Source organism: Anthonomus grandis, chromosome 2 (assembly GCF_022605725.1).
Source record: "Anthonomus grandis grandis chromosome 2, icAntGran1.3, whole genome shotgun sequence".
Taxonomy (NCBI): domain Eukaryota; kingdom Metazoa; phylum Arthropoda; class Insecta; order Coleoptera; family Curculionidae; genus Anthonomus; species Anthonomus grandis.
In genome coordinates, this window is record NC_065547.1 from 26669228 (window position 1) to 26688380 (window position 19153).

Consider the following 19153-nt stretch of genomic DNA (forward strand, 5'->3'; position numbering starts at 1 on the left):
ATAAGCTGTTGCTTAATAACATCCAGAGTTATATCCCTCCCTTACAATATAATTGTTGCAGGATACAATTTCCTCGCATTGTTGCTGTCTATACTGCCCCTTTGTCTCGCTTATAATATATTAATTATAAGCCCTCGTCAGGTCTGGGTATGTTAATTTGATCGAATATTACCTGAATCCCGGGCAGCCTACCTGCCACATCATAATTCTTCCCGATTCATCCCTTGCATCCCGATGCGTCTGGCAGAGCAGCGGCGCTCAATGAAACAAACGCCTACGCCATTCTCCCCTTCCCCACCCCCACGAATGTAACCGAGCGTCACCGAAAGTAAAACATAAAACGGACCCGGTTTATAGATCGGCGTGAAACTGCACTGAGAGCGGCTGGTGTTGGGTTTCCTGGATTTGGAATATCATCCCACTTTCCAGAGAAGGAATCAAGCAAACAGTGATAGATTGCGTGCGAACGACTGGGATAGAAACAGTCTTTGTTTCAAGAGAGTTTTCATTCAGTCGTGTCCGAGAAGTCTTTTCTGTGTGTGTGTGGACGGACAGCGCTTGTGGATTTTAGGTAAGGACGCATTATATTCTGGATATAATAATTGTGGATTCAAAATAAGGTTTCTAGTACGTAGGTTAAGAACAGTTAGCAAGGCTCGTAATAATTAGTTTAACTAATTGTTTCAGTTTAATCTATTTTATTATTGAATTGTCACAGGGGCAATTCGAGCAACTGGTGCAAGCCTTTTAATTCATAGTTGCTTTATTTACTTATGAACTCGTAAATATCAGTAATCGATATATATGTACTGTTCTATTGCGGCATATGAATTTTGAAGATTCATTCTAATTTTATCATAGCAAGAATTGTATTTCTCAAGACGATAAGAATCAATTAGTCCATGCAGAAACATTTACTTTGAGTACATAGAAGTACGCTCTATAATCTAGCATTTTCTCAAGGAATAAGTAATTTATATAAATTGCATGTCTTTTGTGACGTCAATACTACCTAAAACTTTTTTAATTAATTTCAGGGCTCCTGTAGGTCTCACGAGCGAAATTTAGTCCAAAGAAAATTGAGATATTTTTTAGATATTTCGAGTTGGTAAAGATTAAAAGGGCAAATTAGTTTAGGTTTCACACAATTTTTTAAAAACACGTTTGGCATTTATTGAATCAATAAACATCTGAAAAACCATCGACTACCTAAATAGCTCCAGCTTCAATGTTCTGCAAAATCGAGTTAAAAAATCAGCTTTTAGAAGATGCGTTGATATCAGTTATGAAGTCAGAGTAGTTTAAATTGATCTCGATCATGATCTTCGAGATCTCTAATAGCTGCTTCGGAATCATTGAATAAAAACTCCGGATACGGGATATGGAGATGGACTTTTTTATTAAACTAGCTATTCTCGCTTTCATGGGCATATAGTAGAATCTGTTATGTTTTCTAATTTCCGATTTCCCTTTCTCACTTGAACTGACTTCTCCTTACTTCAACATTTTCTAAGCATAGAAGTGCATGCAATTTTCATAGCTATTACAATCCAACTTATTTATTCAGGTTCTTCCTCTTGAGTTCTCTGGCGTTTCATTATAGAACTAGGTAAAGATAAATATTAGTTGGTCTTCCTATATCGATATAGATAAATATTATTGATCTCTTCCGTGTTATCATAGAGGTTATCTGCTCTAATGTATTCCTTCCATAGGTCTTTTTTGCATTTCTATATTGGATTGATAGGTCCGAGCATTTTTATTGACTAACAGTTACTTCTAAATTAAAGGCAGTCGTAAATAAACAAAACTTTGTTGGGGTTTTATTAATGTTGGATTGTTACGAGTTATGTGAGCACGAATGGCTTCCCTAGTCGATGGTCTTTTAATTCCTATGGGATGTTACGAGATCAGCTAATGATTGCAAGGTAGGTCTCTTTGTGATCTTCTATCACTCCATTATTATACTTAATCGTATAACCTACTTGAAGTGAATTTCCAACCTGAAGCGTTCTTCGGGTGACTATCTTAGAGCGAGATAATATCTACCCGTAGGCATAAATTCAATCTGAGTAAAAGATCAGGTGGAAACAGCTATCGGACAACTCGGTTTCGCTACTATCCTTGATCCCTTATATATATTTTCTTTTCTCTTTTCATTTGGTTTTCCAATTACCATTGTTACATATATACCATTACATATTGTTTTTTAATTATCATCACTTAAAGATGTCAATACGCTTACTGGTCATATTAAGTCTGAATTTTCCTATATTGGTTCCTTATATCACATAAATTTATAGATCTCTAATTAATGACTTGATCCGGCAAACTATTTTTAAATAATTTTAGTGTTAAGTAAATTCTTTACCTGACACTCGGCAGAAATATTTCCAAATCTTAGAATATGACAGATCTAAGATTTGGAAATCCTTTTTAATTAAGAAAATTTTAACCGAATTTTCTTGAAATAAAATAGATAAAAGATTTTGATAGACAACAAGTTTGGGCCAGATAAAAGTAATTATACAGGGTGTTTCAAAATTCACTACATACAGGGTGTCTCACGACGAATAGACGCGATCGATATCTCGGAAACTAATTTTTCAAAAATTTTGAAAACTTGGCAACATGGCACAGTCGATGGGGGCTACACAACTAAAATATTTTGACAGTTGTGACGTTTCCGGTTATACCGGAAGTAGGTGTCAACTTCGTTATTTTAAATGGAACACCCTGTATATTTTTACATTTTTGGTTTTTACGTGAAATTCTAAGTATATTTTGTGTATAATATCCTATACCTAAGTGTAACCGTTTTTGACATATTTTAAATTTCATGTGAAAAACTATGTTTATAAGCCCTAACATAATTACCGATTACTCCCTTTTAGTAGCCTTTATTTATTGGTTAGTTTTGGTTTTATTTTAGAGGAAGGACCACTTTAAAAGACTATTTTAATATTTGGCTAAAAAAAAGATACAGGAGGGTCAAAAACTAGCATTAAAAATTAAAATGAAAAAATCATTAAAAGTCAATTTTTTTAAATGGAAACCCCCTATTTTTATAATTTTTTCTTAAAGATAATTAAAAATAAGGTTAACTTTGTATAAGGTTATCTAGTCCAAAAATTGATAGTTTCCGAAATATTGGCAGTTTAAATTTGGCCTAATATTAAAAGCCGTATAGTAACACGCCTCAAGGATTGTTGATTAGTTGGGCATGACGGTTGTCATAGTAACCGCTAGAAGCGGCAGTAAGATAATGGATTATAACAGAAATGTACACTTTTTAATTAAATTACACTTTTACGAAGAAAACTTAAATAGCAAGTAACTTATAAATTTAATGCATATAATCCATTGTCTTACTGCCGCTTCTAGCGGTTACTATGACAACCGTCATGCCCAACTAATCAACAATCCTTGAGGCGTGTTACTATACGGCTTTTAATATTAGGCAAAATTTAAACTGCCAATATTTCGGAAACTATCAATTTTTGGACTAGATAACCTTATACAAAGTTAACCTTATTTTTAATTATCTTTAAGAAAAAATTATAAAAATAGGGGGTTTCCATTTAAAAAAATTGACTTTTAATGATTTTTTCATTTTAATTTTTAATGCTAGTTTTTGACCCTCCTGTATCTTTTTTTTAGCCAAATATTAAAATAGTCTTTTAAAGTGGTCCTTCCTCTAAAATAAAACCAAAACTAACCAATAAATAAAGGCTACTAAAAGGGAGTAATCGGTAATTATGTTAGGGCTTATAAACATAGTTTTTCACATGAAATTTAAAATATGTCAAAAACGGTTACACTTAGGTATAGGATATTATACACAAAATATACTTAGAATTTCACGTAAAAACCAAAAATGTAAAAATATACAGGGTGTTCCATTTAAAATAACGAAGTTGACACCTACTTCCGGTATAACCGGAAACGTCACAACTGTCAAAATATTTTAGTTGTGTAGCCCCCATCGACTGTGCCATGTTGCTAAGTTTTCAAAATTTTTGAAAAATTAGTTTCCGAGATATCGATCGCGTCTATTCGTCGTGAGACACCCTGTATATTTTAAGGGCGTATTCCTGAGGTCAAAATAAGACTTTTTTTCCTATAAACATGGGTCCTAAAATGCACCCTCTTCAAGCTACAGCCATCGCAAGAAGTGTAAAAAAAAATCGATTTTTTAAAACTGTGTCTACAGTTTTGCATCAAATTTAACGAAATTTGGAATACCCCCGTTATTTTAGGCGGTGTATTTACTCGTTATCTTAGAAAAGGCGTAAAACTAATTTTAAGGGGTAAACTGAGGGGGTGCACACTTTTGACGGCCAAAATTTTATGTGTACATACATGTTTTTTTAAATTAAGCTACACCAAAAAATAGACCATACAAAAATTTAAATGTTTGGTCTCTTGCATTTTTTTTCATACGACTATTAGTTTTTGAGAAAATCGCCGGTGAATAAAAGGATAGCAATATCGTTAATTAAAAATCAAAGAAAAAATTTAGGAAGTAGGCTGTGTTTCGCAATTGTTGACATTTTTATTTTTGAGGTTTTAATAATAAGCTGTGAGTATTTGTTTTAGACATTTTTTAACTTGCTTGACATTTGGTGTAAAATAAATTTACTGTCATTGTTGACTTTGTTTAATTCCAGTAGTTTACTTCCCGTTTTAGATTTAAAGTGTAGTTTTTATTCCCGTGTTATATTTCTAAACGCTAACATTGCTAAAATGGAAAATGAACGTTATTCATTCGAACATCTTGCAGACATCCATTTTGTTTATGGTCTTGCTGATGGTAGCGCGTATGAAGCTCAAAGATTGTATCAGTTAAGGTTTCCTAATCGCCGAGTCCCGAATGTACGAACATTTTCAGAGTCACATCGGCATCTTAGGGAATACGGTAGTTTTCGGACCCCCAGGAACAATGCAGGCAGACCGCAACAAGCACAAAACCCAGTGACAGAGGAGCAAATTTTGAATGCCATCGACGACGATCCTGGCCTAAGCACCCGACAAATAGCTCGGAATTTGGATGTTTCTCATGCAACTGTCTGGCGGGTTTTGCACGAAAATAGCTTGTATCCATACCATATTCAAAGAGTTCAAGCTTTGCTACCTCAAGATTTCCCAAGGTGCTTACAGTTTGCAAGGTGGTTACTTCAGAGATGCGCGAGAGATAATAATTTTTTATCAAGAATTCTATTCACAGACGAAGCTCATTTTTCGCGGGAAGGGGTGGTGAATTTTCACAATGTGCATGTTTCGGCAGCAGAGAATCCGCACGAAATTAGGCAATCTCACCACCAAGAGCACTTTAGCCTTAATGTATGGGTAGGTTTAGTGGGAGATGAGTTAATTGGTCCTTTCTTTTATCCTAGAATTTTAGTTGGCGATACTTATTTAAACTTTCGTACCTTTAAATGTGGGAGCGAACATGTGGTATATGCATGACGGTGCCCCCCCTCATTTCCGTATAACAGTGCGTGACTATTTGAATTTTGTGTTTCCTGAGAGATGGATTGGTAGAGCAGGCCCAATACCATGGCCTCCACGCTCCCCGGACTGCAATCCTCTGGATTTTTTTTTTCTGGGGATATGTAAAAAGCCTCGTCTATAATCCTGATCAAGTGCCTTCGCTCGAGGTCCTAAGGCAAAGAATTATTGATGCCTTTGAAACAATAAGAAATACTTCCGGAATTTTAGAGCGAGTAAGGCAATCTATGAGAAGACGAATGGAGGCTTGTAGTGCAGCGGGGGGTGCGCATTTCGTGCACTTTTTATAAAAAAAAATATTTGTTTCTCAGAAGTTTATTGTTTATTTAAAAAATAATTAATTATTATGTTAAATAATTTTTTAACCAATTTTTGTATTTTTATAAACCTTCATTCTTTAATGTAAATAATTGTTCATCAATTGAAAAAACCTCAATAACAAAGTTTCAACAATAGCAAAACCAGTCTACATATTTATTGTTAAATGTCGTGCCGCTTAAAAAATGTCCTAAAACAAATAGTCACAGCCTACTACCTAATATTATCTGTTTAAATTTTAATTATTACGTTATTGGTAGCCTTTTATTAATCGGTGATTTTCTCAAAAACTATTCGTATTATCAAAAAAATGCAAGAGACATAAAATTTAGATTTTTGTATGGCCCATATTCTGGTGTAGCCTAATTTTTAAAAAAATGTATGCGTACATAAAATTTTGGCCGTCAAAAGTGTGCACTTTCTCAGTTTACCCCTGAAAATTAGTTTTACGCCTTTTCTAAGATAAAAAGTAAATAGACCGCCTAAAATAACAGGGGTATTCCAAATTTCGTTAAATTTTATGCAAAACTGTAGACACAGTTTTAAAAAATCGATTTTTTTACACTTCTCGCGATGGCTGTAGCTTGAAAGGGGTGCATTTTAGGACCCATGTTTATAGGAAAAAAAAGTCATATTTTGACCTCAGGAATACGCCCTTAAAATATATGTAGTGAATTTTGAAACACCCCGTAGAAGAAAATAATCTTAGGAAATTAAATGAGTATGGTAACAGTCAACTAATGTTAGGAGACATCAAAGAATACCAATTTGTGAGGATAAAACGTTAAGAAAGCTCATGCAATTACTTTCCGTCCAGAGTATCTCGCTACTTAACTAGTGAGAGAGCAACTGCAAACAAACATTTGATGCAATTAATTATACTATTAAACAGTTTGTAGAAAATCAACTTTAATGGTCTTTTTAGTGACAAAGCGCCAAGTATCCCTCTAACTTCCAAGAGATTCCAAATTTCTTTTTATGATATCACGAGGGCGATATATATTTCTTGTATAAGTACCTAGTAAGTCTAAGTGAAGTTAATGTTACAATTTTTGATAATATTTGGTTAAAACTAGCCAGTACTAGCATGCCCTAGAACATTGAAAGACTAGAATTAGCATTGCCATGGAGATATGGGCAGTTTGTCAGCTTGCAATATCTCTGATTCTCTGATACAATGATGCCAAATGCTTATGTAGAAATGGCAAAAAACACTTCATAATATCATAAAAATTAGTCACTTATTTTGACAGGCACAAAACAATACTACTGTTCCTCTTTAATAAAATATGAAGCATTGTATTTTTTGTTGATTCCACCAACACAAGGAACCTTTACCAGTGACGTCGTCAAAAAATATTTAGATGATAAATATTTATTATTAATAGATTAATAGATTATTTAAATAATTAAAAATATTACCGTTGATAAGCTCTTTACACGTTTTTATAATGTACTTTATTAGAGTAAAGGTACCGATCTAATAAAAAGCATTTTTATGGATATTTAATATTTTAAAATTAATATAGATTTCCTACTAAGTTTTTATTATTCTACGTTTATGATGGCAGTATCATAATGTTGTGATAGTATCGGTATTTTCTTGTGAAAAGATCGCCTTAATTTTTTTTTCTATGTTGTAGAACAAACGGCACATTTTTTACCATCGTAACAGTTCACAAAAACACTCAAATAACGCCTTTTTTCTTTTTCAACCAAAAACTAAGAAAAAAGCACAGAACTTTTCGAATGTAAACCCAAAGCCGTCTGACAAGATTACATTTTGCAAAATAACATCAGTTTTTGCTTACGGTGTTGCCATACTAAATTTTTTAGAAGCGGTTTTAGAAATAAGGATGTTAATAATTTTTTTCTTTTGCTTTAAAGATGTTATTTTTGCGCTTAGAATTACATATATCTATTTCTACTTTTTATTTTTAATTAAAATTAACAATATTATATGCGTTGATATATATAGCTGAAAATTTCCTCTTTTGAAAATGTGTGTAAATGTAACAACAGAGAATCGATGAATATAATTTGTAAACAAAAAAACTCCTCTTGCCCCTGTGCACTTGTGAAAGTCAAACAAAGTTGTTTGTTACTAATTCTAGTCTTTCAATGTTCTAAGGAGCATGCTTATGAACTGGGTCTAATCTACTATTTTGCATACAACAATGATATAACAGTGGTGTTTGGTGAATCAATAAAATAGTAAGTTTACAAGTTTAACACCGGAAATGCTCACTCACTTATAGATTTATTTTAAGTATTATCTTGTCTCTTTCAATAAATGTTCATGCACTAATCTTCTTCATAAATGGTTAAATACTTTATGAGAAATTAACCTCACAAATCGTTTAATGTAAATAGATAGTTGCCTAACAAATGATGAAACATTTTCTGGTGCTATGTCCTAACTAAGGTTTCCAATTCTGGATAGTAGTATACCATATTTTATCTTTTTGATGTTTTTCCAATACACTCTCGTAACGTTCTCCGTTATTTAGTATCATCATAAAGTCATACTCCTAGCAGTGTTCTCTTTATGGTATCTCCTTACATATTGGAGCTCTTTTAGATTTGCCTTAATCAGTGTCTAAACTTGATATCTGTCATCATTATAGGGCAGTCATTGGTTGAAATTCTACTTTGTGAGTTTGGTTTTATCTTTGAGTTTAAGTACTCATTCAAGCCAATCATATACTTCTGATTATTTCAGTTGTCTTTTTTCCTTGCTTCATGCTGTATTTCACTTCTCATTTCTTGGGTGCTTGTCATTGTTTTCGTCTTCTGCAAATTATTTTTTTTGTACTAATATGGCAACTGAGGCAGACAAGACGCTGTCAGATATCCTAAAGGAAGACAAAGCAGTTATATTACCAACCCTAAAAACCCTCTTTATGTGTAATTTTTTGTTCGTTAGCTTACCGCCAGCCAGAGCGTTTAAATTGTTCCCCTTAGACAATTGAAATCAACTGGTTGCCGGAATTTTACTCGCATAGGGGAAATAATTTAATGTTTTTCTTAGCGTGACCTTTACATTATTTTTCATGCTTCTTAATTCTCAGGGAACTGAAAGCACGTTGTAAAAACACAATTTTCCGGGAAATTAATTGCGTTGTAATTGCTTTTTCCAACATAGTGTTTCTTTACAATTATAATGGTTTAGCAAGAAATTTAAAGGATCTTGTAAAGTAAAATCTACATTTGGGTTTGACACAAAGCAAAAGCAAAGTGTCTTTTATATGCTAAAGATAAATTAGAGTTAAAGATTTTTTCAGTGAGTATTTGATACTATGACACTATGCGCACTGGGCCTGACTCTACATCTGAAATAGATCTGTGACTACTGCCAACTAACATTTTCGCCAAATATGACGTAAAGTGCATTAGTCTTAAAACGAGTAAAGGCAAAGAAAGAAGAATTCAGAAGATATAAAAGTTTTTTCTTATAAAAAATGGGTCGGACTCACATATAAAACTAGAAAAGCTACTGTAGTCTAAAATCATTTCATTTCGATCTGCAGAAAATTTGCACAAAGAAACGAAGAGTTATTTAATATTATTTATCCATATTGATACTCTTCAGAGCAATGGTTGCGAAAGTAATGATCAATATCTGAGACATACATTGAGAAGAGAAAAGGGTTAAGTATTCTATTTGAAACAGTATAAGAATAATAATAATAATACTGTTTATTTTTTATAATATATACAATAGTATAAGCAAGCAATTGTATAAATTACAAAAAAAAGAGATAAAAGTAATTATAAATTGCTCAAATTCAACCCATATACAATTAAGCATAAAACTATACTAATAATATTAAATTAAATGAGTAATACAATAAAAATTAATCGAAAATACTTAACAAAATGTCAATCGGTTTGCGTTTATCAGCTAAATTCACGAATAATTTGTCGTCTTAACACCTTTTTAAAAATTGAAGGTTTTAGTACTTTTAATAAATCAGGTACAGTATTATATATATAGTGTACAAATATTATAAGAAAAGATTCTTTAAAATAGAGACCTTTTATGGTGTGATGGTGATATACAACCCTTAAATTTTGTGAACTAATCTGTCCTTAATTCTATTTTATTGGTCAAGTATGGTGGTGCAGTGTTATTAAAAATAATATTGTGAAAAAAACGAGTAAGTGCATTTTACGTTTAAGACAGAATTCAGGTAGGTACGAGAGCGTCTTGTAACTGGTGGAACTAATCTTAGAATAATTTATAGTAATAATTCAAAATTATTAAAATAGTAATTAGCCTATCCATAATTTATTAAAATGCTTTCTCCACACCAAGAATCAAATCAATTACAAAACTTTGATTGTGAGTACTGCATCTTTGCTCTTGGTAAAATTTGGATTTTGATTGGAAGTGTTTACGATCAAGAGCTCTTTGCTGATTTCTATATGATATTTTGGTACCGAGAGCCTCTAGACAGGATTCATAAATTATCCAAGCTGAATCTAAAGGATTTTGAAGTCATGATTGCCGAAGTCTTTATTCCGAAGATATTATTTTGACTGTAAAGTTTCCTTGGATTTTGAGTGTTTTCTATGTATTTACTGAGTATTTCTATGTAATATGCAACCTTAATTCATTGATCTGCGCTGAAAAGAGACATTCTGTTATAGCTTGTGAAGAGACCGTGGGTTTTGCCAAGACAAAGCATCAAGACCGATTGAAAAACGATAAGCAAATTTTAGCGTTTACTAGGCACAAAGCAAAAAACTTATAACACAAAGCAAAACAATTCCATCTCTATGCTCGAACAATACCAAGTAGTCAAAAGGGAAATAATAATAATAATAATAATAATAAAAACGTTTATTAATCCTCAAGAAAATATAATTACATCTATCAGCGAAAATAGGGACATGGATTAAAAGGCAAATTTCAGCTTCTAAACAGAAAGTTAAGAGGTGTTGCAGCCTGGTAACTAAAATACTAACCTACAACAAACCAACGAACAAACACAAGTCACAACCTTAAGGTATAGGTGTAATATAAATTTGTAAATCTAGGAAGTAATACAATTTCAGACATAAATAATAAAATGTGTATCATAGTAACAACTAAACCTAACTCTTGCTACTTAATATTTAATTGACTATAAGCAACAGATACACAAAAATATAAAGTTGTATGGGCTATAAAGTATATTGTGTTAATATTAAAACAAAGCGATTATAAGTCTTTTCCTTGTATTATTTCGAAAAGCATTCAGAGATGGTGAGAGGTCCGGTATGTTTATTCACACAAGTTGCGATATTATAGGAAAAGCTGCGTTTAAAAATTTCTTTGCAATACCGTGGGATCTCCAGACGATTTCGTTGTCTTATGTTGACTCGGCTAGTAACAGCTCTGCACTTAACTCTATCTATTGGATAGGGAGGACATTTATTTTTTAAGATTCTATAGCAAAACACAGTGTAATTTAATTCTCTTCTTTGAGATATATTTAACCAGCGCAAAACGCAAATACTATGACAAAATGTTTCGAAAATCACCTACCAGATGTTGGTAAATTAATTATTTGCTATAAAAGAGACATGTGGGGCACCATCGCTACCATTTAGGCTTTTAACTGGTATTTGTTTTTTTTTTAGGATTTTGTGATTATTTGCAAAAAAATCGTCAAGATAAGTTACCTTGTGTATCTGTATCTAACTTTAATTTAATCTTCTAGAAAGCCAAACTTAGGTTAATGCGTAAACAAAAAGTTATTGCGTATAAAATTTGGCAGCAATAGTGGTTCATACATTTTTTTTTTATGTACCCATATAGATGTAGCTTCATACTCATAAGAATTACTAGAATATTTTTCCTTGATAAATAACCTTGAACTTTAAATCTTTTGTTTTCGTTCGTGCTCATATGCAAATACCTGCAATAAGAAAATTATTATTGTTAATTTGCATGTAAATCACAATTCTTTTACATCCAATCCACTGAGTTAATCGATTTCTTACTATTGTAACTCTCGTTATTCCACCTCGTTCCATTTGCGGAAATAACTTGTTCGACCAGTGATTGTGTTTTTAGTCGGCATATTCCAGGATAACGTTCGAATTTTACCCATCCTAATTGGAAACGAACTCTGTACGAAGGTTGGACAAACAAAATCCCGTTAGTCACGATTAATTTGCCTAAAGCATCAAATAAATTAAAAGTTAATGAACGCGGGACGTTTTCATAAAAGAACCCTGGAAACCACGCAAACGTAATTAATTAAATTACAGAAAAACATGAAAGAGGGGCTTTAATTAATATTTAATTTTTTTAGGAGTATGAAGACTTTTGCAGCCTTATTTGCTGTCGTTCTCGTAACCCTACACCATGTAAATGCCTGGGGTGGACTTTTTAACAGGTTCTCTCCTGAAATGTTGGCTAATATGGGATATGGTGGACATGGAGGTGGAGGCATTATGGTAAGTCTAATATCTGTTTATAAGTTAAAAGGTTCAATTATACATTTTCTTTAAGACTACAAGTTTTCACTAGAAGATCGAAACAGATTATTGCCTACATTAATTTTATGAATATTGAGTAGAATGTACTGGATCGGTTGGTTTATAACGTTTTATTTCCAAAACTTAAGAATGTATCTTAAGTCTTCTTGGTGAATTAAACGTCCTTACCAGGTGTTGCTTGAGTATATCCAGATTCTCTTTTAAAATAGGGATGGATAAATAATGTCAGATTCTGAGAGTTGACATACTGTTGTCTGAAATTGCCATCCTTTTAATAACTTCTTGACTTTAGGAAATAGCCAGAGGAGGACCATATTAGAAATGGTCTGTTAAACTAAAGACATTGGACTCAATGATTATGGTGTTTATAAAGTTGTGGTCATTGCTTATTGAGTCAAACATGTCCTGTTACACATTAACACGAAGTTCTTGTTGGTCTGCCATCAGCAGCTTGGATACGAATTTCGCCGCTACTTTCGTAATGGTCAAATCTTTGGTCACAACAGAATGCACTAACATAGTACTAACGCCACTTCCTCTCCCGAAATTTTTTTATATAATCATAAAAAGGTCCTGAATCAGTATATTGGTAATAACATTATCTTTTTGGCAAATTAATACTCTGTGTGATATCTATAACATAATCACCGAAAATCTTTCGACTAGTTTTCATTTTCAAATTGAATGCAAATTTCAACCACTAGAATATTAGTGGTTGTACTAGAGTTGGAAAATCGAGGACCACTTTCACTTTAATTACTTGTGCAGGTCAGTAACTTCCTTGTCTGGTCAACTTTCTGGTCTTTATGCATCAGACTGCTTTGCCTGGAGATCTCTAGATCACTTGTATTTACGGTTAGAAAGCCAAGAAGATCATTATATATCTATATGTAACGTTCTATGTGGTAAACTAAAGCTACTTACAAGGTATATCGGCTTAATAAACATTGATACTACTCTTTCCCTTTCTCGTTTTTTATTATTGTAGATACAACGCCTATAAATATTACTATCAAACTATTTATTTTCTGTTATCATATGACAACTTTAAACGCTATGTCTGGAATTGGTAGTCTGTATCCAAAATAATTTTAAATTTATTTTAACACTTTTTTTGTTTTTGTTTTAGAGAGAGAGAGACGAAACTAATTTTCTAGACGAGTATGTTAACGAAGGAGAAGATCCCTGCTATGGCAGAATTTGCAATTCTAACGAACATTGTTGTCCTGGGTATATTTGTGTTGATGTTGATGGCGGTAAGTAATACATTAGACTTGTCGCAATTTGACGATAAATTTTATTTATTACTGCTTGAATTTCAGTCATGGGATCTTGTATGATTATGTATGGTCGACGTGTTGGCGAACTATGCCGAAGGGACTCTGATTGTGAATCGGGACTCGTTTGTGCCGAATCCGACTCGGGGCCTAACGCTAGGGTGTGCAGGTAAGGGTATCGGATTTTTTTTTTTTTTAATAAAAAGTTTTAATTAATTTTTGTAGACCTCCAGTATACCAGGACAAACAATACTCTGAACCTTGCCATATGTCTACGGAATGCGATATTTCCAGGGGATTGTGCTGTCAGCTACAAAGGCGTCATCGACAGGCGCCTCGAAAAGTAAGTCTGCTCTATAATGTGACCTGATTTTAAACTAAATATCTGGGGGAAATGTAGGTTAGTAGGTCAAAACAGGAGCTCACTTTGTAATATTGGCGCAGCCGACAGTGGGATAACTGTGGCTTTAAAGGTGGCATATTTGGGTCGAAGTTAGTGGATGAATTCATTGTGCCACTCTAATAGTTAGTTTTAACAAAAGAAAGTTTTTATTTTCATGTTTTGTGCACTATTGGTGCCATCAGTCTTATCAAATGAATTTAAAAGGATGGCTTAAAGAATAGGAGTTTTCATTAAATTAGTAAACAAAGAAAATGCAAAATTCTTTAAAATAAGTAACCCAAGATAACGTTGTGAACACTCACGATGAGGTAAGAACTTTATTTTTAAGTGTTATAAATAAAGTGCTCATAAAGCATCGATGCTTAGGTATAATTTTGTGAGTGCTAAGACTTAACTAGTTAAACCAGTAGTTTGTGGTTCTTAACGAGTTTTGTAATAAGTTTAAAGTTTTTACTAAATTTTAACTGCGCAGCTTACAACCATTAACTAAATATTTTTGATGAAAAATATGGTACGCCACTTTTTTTTATTTTTGTAATTCTCATTTATTTCTGAGCAAATTTGATCTCTTGACTTTCTTTTGTCCGAGGATTCAATTAAAAAAATAAAATCCATCTACCTAAATGTATTAAGTATGTGTTTATTATAAATGTTTAGATGTGATTCTAATTTTTGTTTTAAACCAAATGAAAAAAATTAAATAAAAATGACCACCGTCTGCCATTATGCAAGAGTCTATACGTCGCCGCATTTGTCGACCAATCCGATAAAAAATTCCGGGAAAATTTTGAGTTACGGCACATGAATTAATGATTCGATTTCTCAAGTTATCAATATCCAGTACCGGAATCCTATACACCAGAGGTTTTAAATGACATGTGGTAAAATCTAGTGGATTCATATCTGGTGACTGAGGTGGCCAAAACTGAGGTGCGCCTCGGCCTATCCAACGATTTGGATATGTTTCGTCTAAATAACGACGTACTAATAAATTAAAATGGGCAGTAGCCCCATCCTGCATAAACCACATTACTCTTCTAACATCTAGGGGTACCGCCTCAAAAAGTCCTGGAAGTTTGTCTTGGAGAAAACGAGTGTATGTTTCCCCATTTAATCTCTGTGGTAGAAAATGTGAGCCAATAAGGTGGTCTTTGGTTCCAATCCATACATTTAAAGAAAATTGTGATGAGCGTCAACTATGGTATGGGGATTTTCATCTGCCCAAATGTGGTTATTATGTGTGGTTATTGCTTCTCTGGAAAAATTAGCTTCGTCGGTAAACAGAATCTGCCTTAAAAACTGAGGGTTTTGGTCAATGACTTCTAACATCCAACGAAAAAATTCAAGACGCCTCGGAAAATCTCGTGGTAATAGAGCCTGGACTCGTTGTACGTGATATGGATATAATAGGTGATCCTTTAAAATAGTCCATACCGTCATATGTTTGACATGTAGCTGCAGACCAATTTTTGTATTACTGGTGTCAGGTTGTTCACCAAATAAATTAAGTACTGCTTCTTCCAATTCCGGTGTTCTAATATCGCGTTGGCGACCACAATCATGCTTTCTTGGTAGAAAAGTCCCAGTTTTTTATAGTCTTTGATAAAGGCGTGGAAATAATGTATGATGAGGTGCTATTCGTTGAGGGTACATTTCAGCATACATTCTAGATGCTTGAAATGAATTTCCGTTAGCAAGAAAATATTTACTATAAACCTTGCACGAACGTCACTGAACGTCTGATACAAATAAAAAAAATTAGTGAGCCTCAAAAAATGCCTTTTGATGCACAGAAAATTCATACCAAATATTACTATAATATCTACAGGGGTTTCACAGGTATTGTAAAAAAACATATATTTTTCTTTAATCTTTGCAACCCGGTATCTCAAAAGTTAGGACATACGTTCATATAAAGTTTTTTTCTTAAAATTTACCCAAGAATCAGCCCCTGAATTTTTTCGCATCTATTTATTTACACCCTGTATATACTCCAAGTCAGTGTAAGGTAACGGCCACAATCTGAGGGACAGTGGTATGTAACACATACCGCGAGGAGATACTTAAGGGAAGTAAATAAAAATATTTTCGTTACCACACAAAAGAACGGAGCCACCAGGGCGATGACCAATAAGATGACAGCTGGAACTTTATTTTTGTGCTGACTTTGTTTTTTTTTGTCAAATTTCGGTCGGTTTTGTACAAAAATATTTGAGAAAGGCAACAACGATTTTTTTTGCATATATTATCACAAATAAAGCAAATTATTTGATGAGCAATTGTAATATTTTATAATAAATTCTTCATAGAAAATTCGCACAAAACTCAAATTGCTCTTTCAACTTTTTATAAACCTTTTCTTCCGTAGGCTTGCTCGTATTTCAAGGACCCTCTAGTCTGCATAGGACCAGTAGCAACTGACCAAATCAAAAACACGGTGGAACACACGGCCGGAGAGAAACGCATCACAGGATTAACCTACAAGAGGCCCATGATGCACTAAATCAGTTCACTATAATATGGTATAATTTTAGCTCTAAGCAAACTTAAATCTTTAGGTTAATAAAAAATAATCCTCTAAACATATCTAACGAGATCAATACATATAAATGTTTTTCCTTCTCGGTGTTCAAAGTGAATCAAGTGAACCAGGGAGATCTGCTGGAATATTTCAGGTATTATCCAGAAATACTTTAACAGATTTCCTGATGATTAGTAATTTTAAGAGATTTAAGGCAGGTTAACACTAGAAACTTGTCTTAAATCACCAACTTAACTGATAGTTACAAAGTGTATATGTTTCAAATCTTATATTAACACCTATTATACGAACCTATTTAATGGCTGAGGCAATTATACTAATTATACTAAGATTTATCCAGGCCTACTTAATTGGCTTAACTTTTTAGGGTTATAAAACATATCTTATAGGTTAACTGTTCTACCCTGTGTTTCAAAGAAACTTAATTTTAGTTATTATCACCCACTGTAACAGTAGTCCTTTTAGAAAGATTTTTTTGTTTCACAGGGTATAACTAGATCTACTTATTAACAATATTATTCTTGAAAAATACCGTCTTGCTGTGATGTAAACTATGCGCTTACGAAAGAACAAAAAAGAACATTCCGCATCAGTGCAACCCGGGCAGAAACCAGTGTGCTAGACAAGGACAAGGAGATGATTCACTTAACCTTGTCCTGCAGTTTATTTTCTATACAGAATGAAAAATAAGGGAGATATTCTGGAATAGTTCTTTTTTTGTAGGGAAATGACTGTATTTTTGAATATGGGGCGCATTTTTTAGGTGGATAGAACGCCCCACTTTCCACGCGAAGGGGGGCGTTTATATTTAAATACATATCATACGATACATATCAAATTAAAGAATATTATAATATTATTAACTTTAGGGTTAGTTCCAGTCTATTGATGTTATATTATTGTAAACAGTTATATATATATAATAAATGTCTACAGCAAGTAATGTCATAAGGAGTGTTTTTTTCCATTACCACTTGATGCCTCTGAAACGATGTAAGAACGGTAGATTCTTATCTAGTTAAATAGAAATCAACTAAATAAAATTACTTTCGCCTCTGTAACAAAAAGATAAAACGGCAATGTTCTTAGTTTTCTTCTTGTCCTTCGTCTGACGTTTCATTTTCTTCTTGAAGAATAAAGAGTGTACCTTTCAAAAAAGAGTTACTGATGGGAGTGTATGTCTGAGATCTTGAAGAACTGCAAGATTCTGCAAGAACATTGAGGAATAAAATAAGAAACAAGAAGAACGATACAAGGATAAGACGAGTTCAAGGCAATGAGAGATGGCCGTAAGAAAGAAAACAAAGCACAAGAATTACTGCAGGAATAAACTTAAAAGGTCTTATGATACAAAAAAGAACGGGGCCGACAACAAGATGAAAGAAATTCATAACCTCGATAAGATATTGAAACCAAACAAAGAAGGCTTAAGACTCTGAAGTATCTGTGAAAGAAGATTGGGAAGAATTAAGTCTACTTCGTATGTCATATATATCTCATGTCGATGTCGCAAATAATTATGAAACCAAGCCACAAAGTTCTACAGCAAGAAAGGTAGAGCAACAGACTTAGTTCGATGCCGCTGCCAGGAGAAACCGCTAGGAAAATGAAGAGAAAGCAATATACAGGGTGATTGATGGTTGATGGTACTTTAGACGTTTACGGAGAACGGAAAATGGAATTTTTTTTTTTAATTTGGTAGCATAGATTTAGCATAGATTTTAGCTGGTGATCTAACTCTCGATCATAGAATAATATTGAGGGGGTATATATATGTATGTATATATATGTATGTATGTATATGTATGTATATATATATGTATGCTCTCGATCTAACGGAAAACAGGCAAATAACACAATGGACATTCGACACACTCCCGAAGCTTCCCCCGAAGCGACTCCGCGAGCGCCCGAACAGGGTGACCTCGACACATAACACACCGCTCGGAAATACTCGATTATGTTGAGACAAGAGAGACAACAAATCGGAAATCACTTACCAGAATACGTACCGAAAAAACCTTTCGAGACACTGAATTATCGGGGTTCCCAGCGCTATTATTTTACAGGTAATATACTAATATTTTTTTAGGTGATCGAATAATGATACCATTCGATAAATCGTTAAAAAAAAATAATTAAGAAACAAAACTAATTTCAATAGCTGTCTTATTATTCTTTTTAGTATATGTTTCCTATTTAATGGTTGGGTTGAGTTGTATTGGGCTGGGTTGGTTGGGGCTGAGCTGGGTTGGTAGTGATTTTTTTTTATATAAAAAGGCGCTGGGTGCAAAAAGGACCTGTTGGGTGAATAATCATTTTTCATAAGAAAAACTGATTGCGCAAAAAAAAAAACGAACAGGGGTAAAATTTTAATATTTTTTATTTTCTTTTTTTAAATGATTGAAAAATGATTAAGTCTCCGACAACGTATTTATAATAAATACGACATACATTAACTTTTGTAACTGTTTAATTTTTTAAATTCGTACAAAAAAACGGCGTTCGATAAGATAGTAAACTGTTACCGTAATTTGTATATATTCCAGCCCTGACAAAACTCAACAATATGAATGAAAATTTGGCTCAATCTAAATAAGGCTGTAATAT

At 33.1% G+C, this 19153-nt stretch overlaps 1 protein-coding gene across 2 annotated transcripts; it reads left to right on the plus strand.

The window, feature by feature from the left end:
- Positions 1-354: 354 nt before the first annotated feature.
- Positions 355-17494, plus strand: LOC126750222 (ITG-like peptide). Of its 2 annotated transcripts, none has more exons than XM_050459775.1 (6): positions 355-571; positions 12135-12279; positions 13451-13577; positions 13644-13767; positions 13824-13941; positions 16370-17494. In XM_050459775.1, the coding sequence occupies exons 2-6, from the start codon at positions 12139-12141 to the stop codon at positions 16502-16504; spliced, it is 645 nt and encodes a 214-aa protein (XP_050315732.1). In that variant the 5' UTR covers positions 355-571; positions 12135-12138; the 3' UTR covers positions 16505-17494. The 2 variants fall into 2 exon arrangements, with proteins under 2 accessions (XP_050315732.1, XP_050315730.1); XM_050459773.1 differs by lacking the exon at positions 355-571 and adding an exon at positions 11810-12071.
- Positions 17495-19153: the final 1659 nt, after the last annotated feature.

Excerpts from the sequence above, each read along its gene's own strand:
- LOC126750222 (XM_050459773.1), top strand. The coding sequence starts at position 12,025 with ATGAACGCGGGACGTTTTCATAAAAGAACCCTGGAAACCACGCAAAC. Across the intron at positions 13,578-13,643 it reads TTGTGTTGATGTTGATGGCG|TCATGGGATCTTGTATGATT; the intron begins GTAAGTAATACA and ends CTTGAATTTCAG. Across the intron at positions 13,942-16,369 it reads ATCGACAGGCGCCTCGAAAA|GCTTGCTCGTATTTCAAGGA; the intron begins GTAAGTCTGCTC and ends TTTCTTCCGTAG.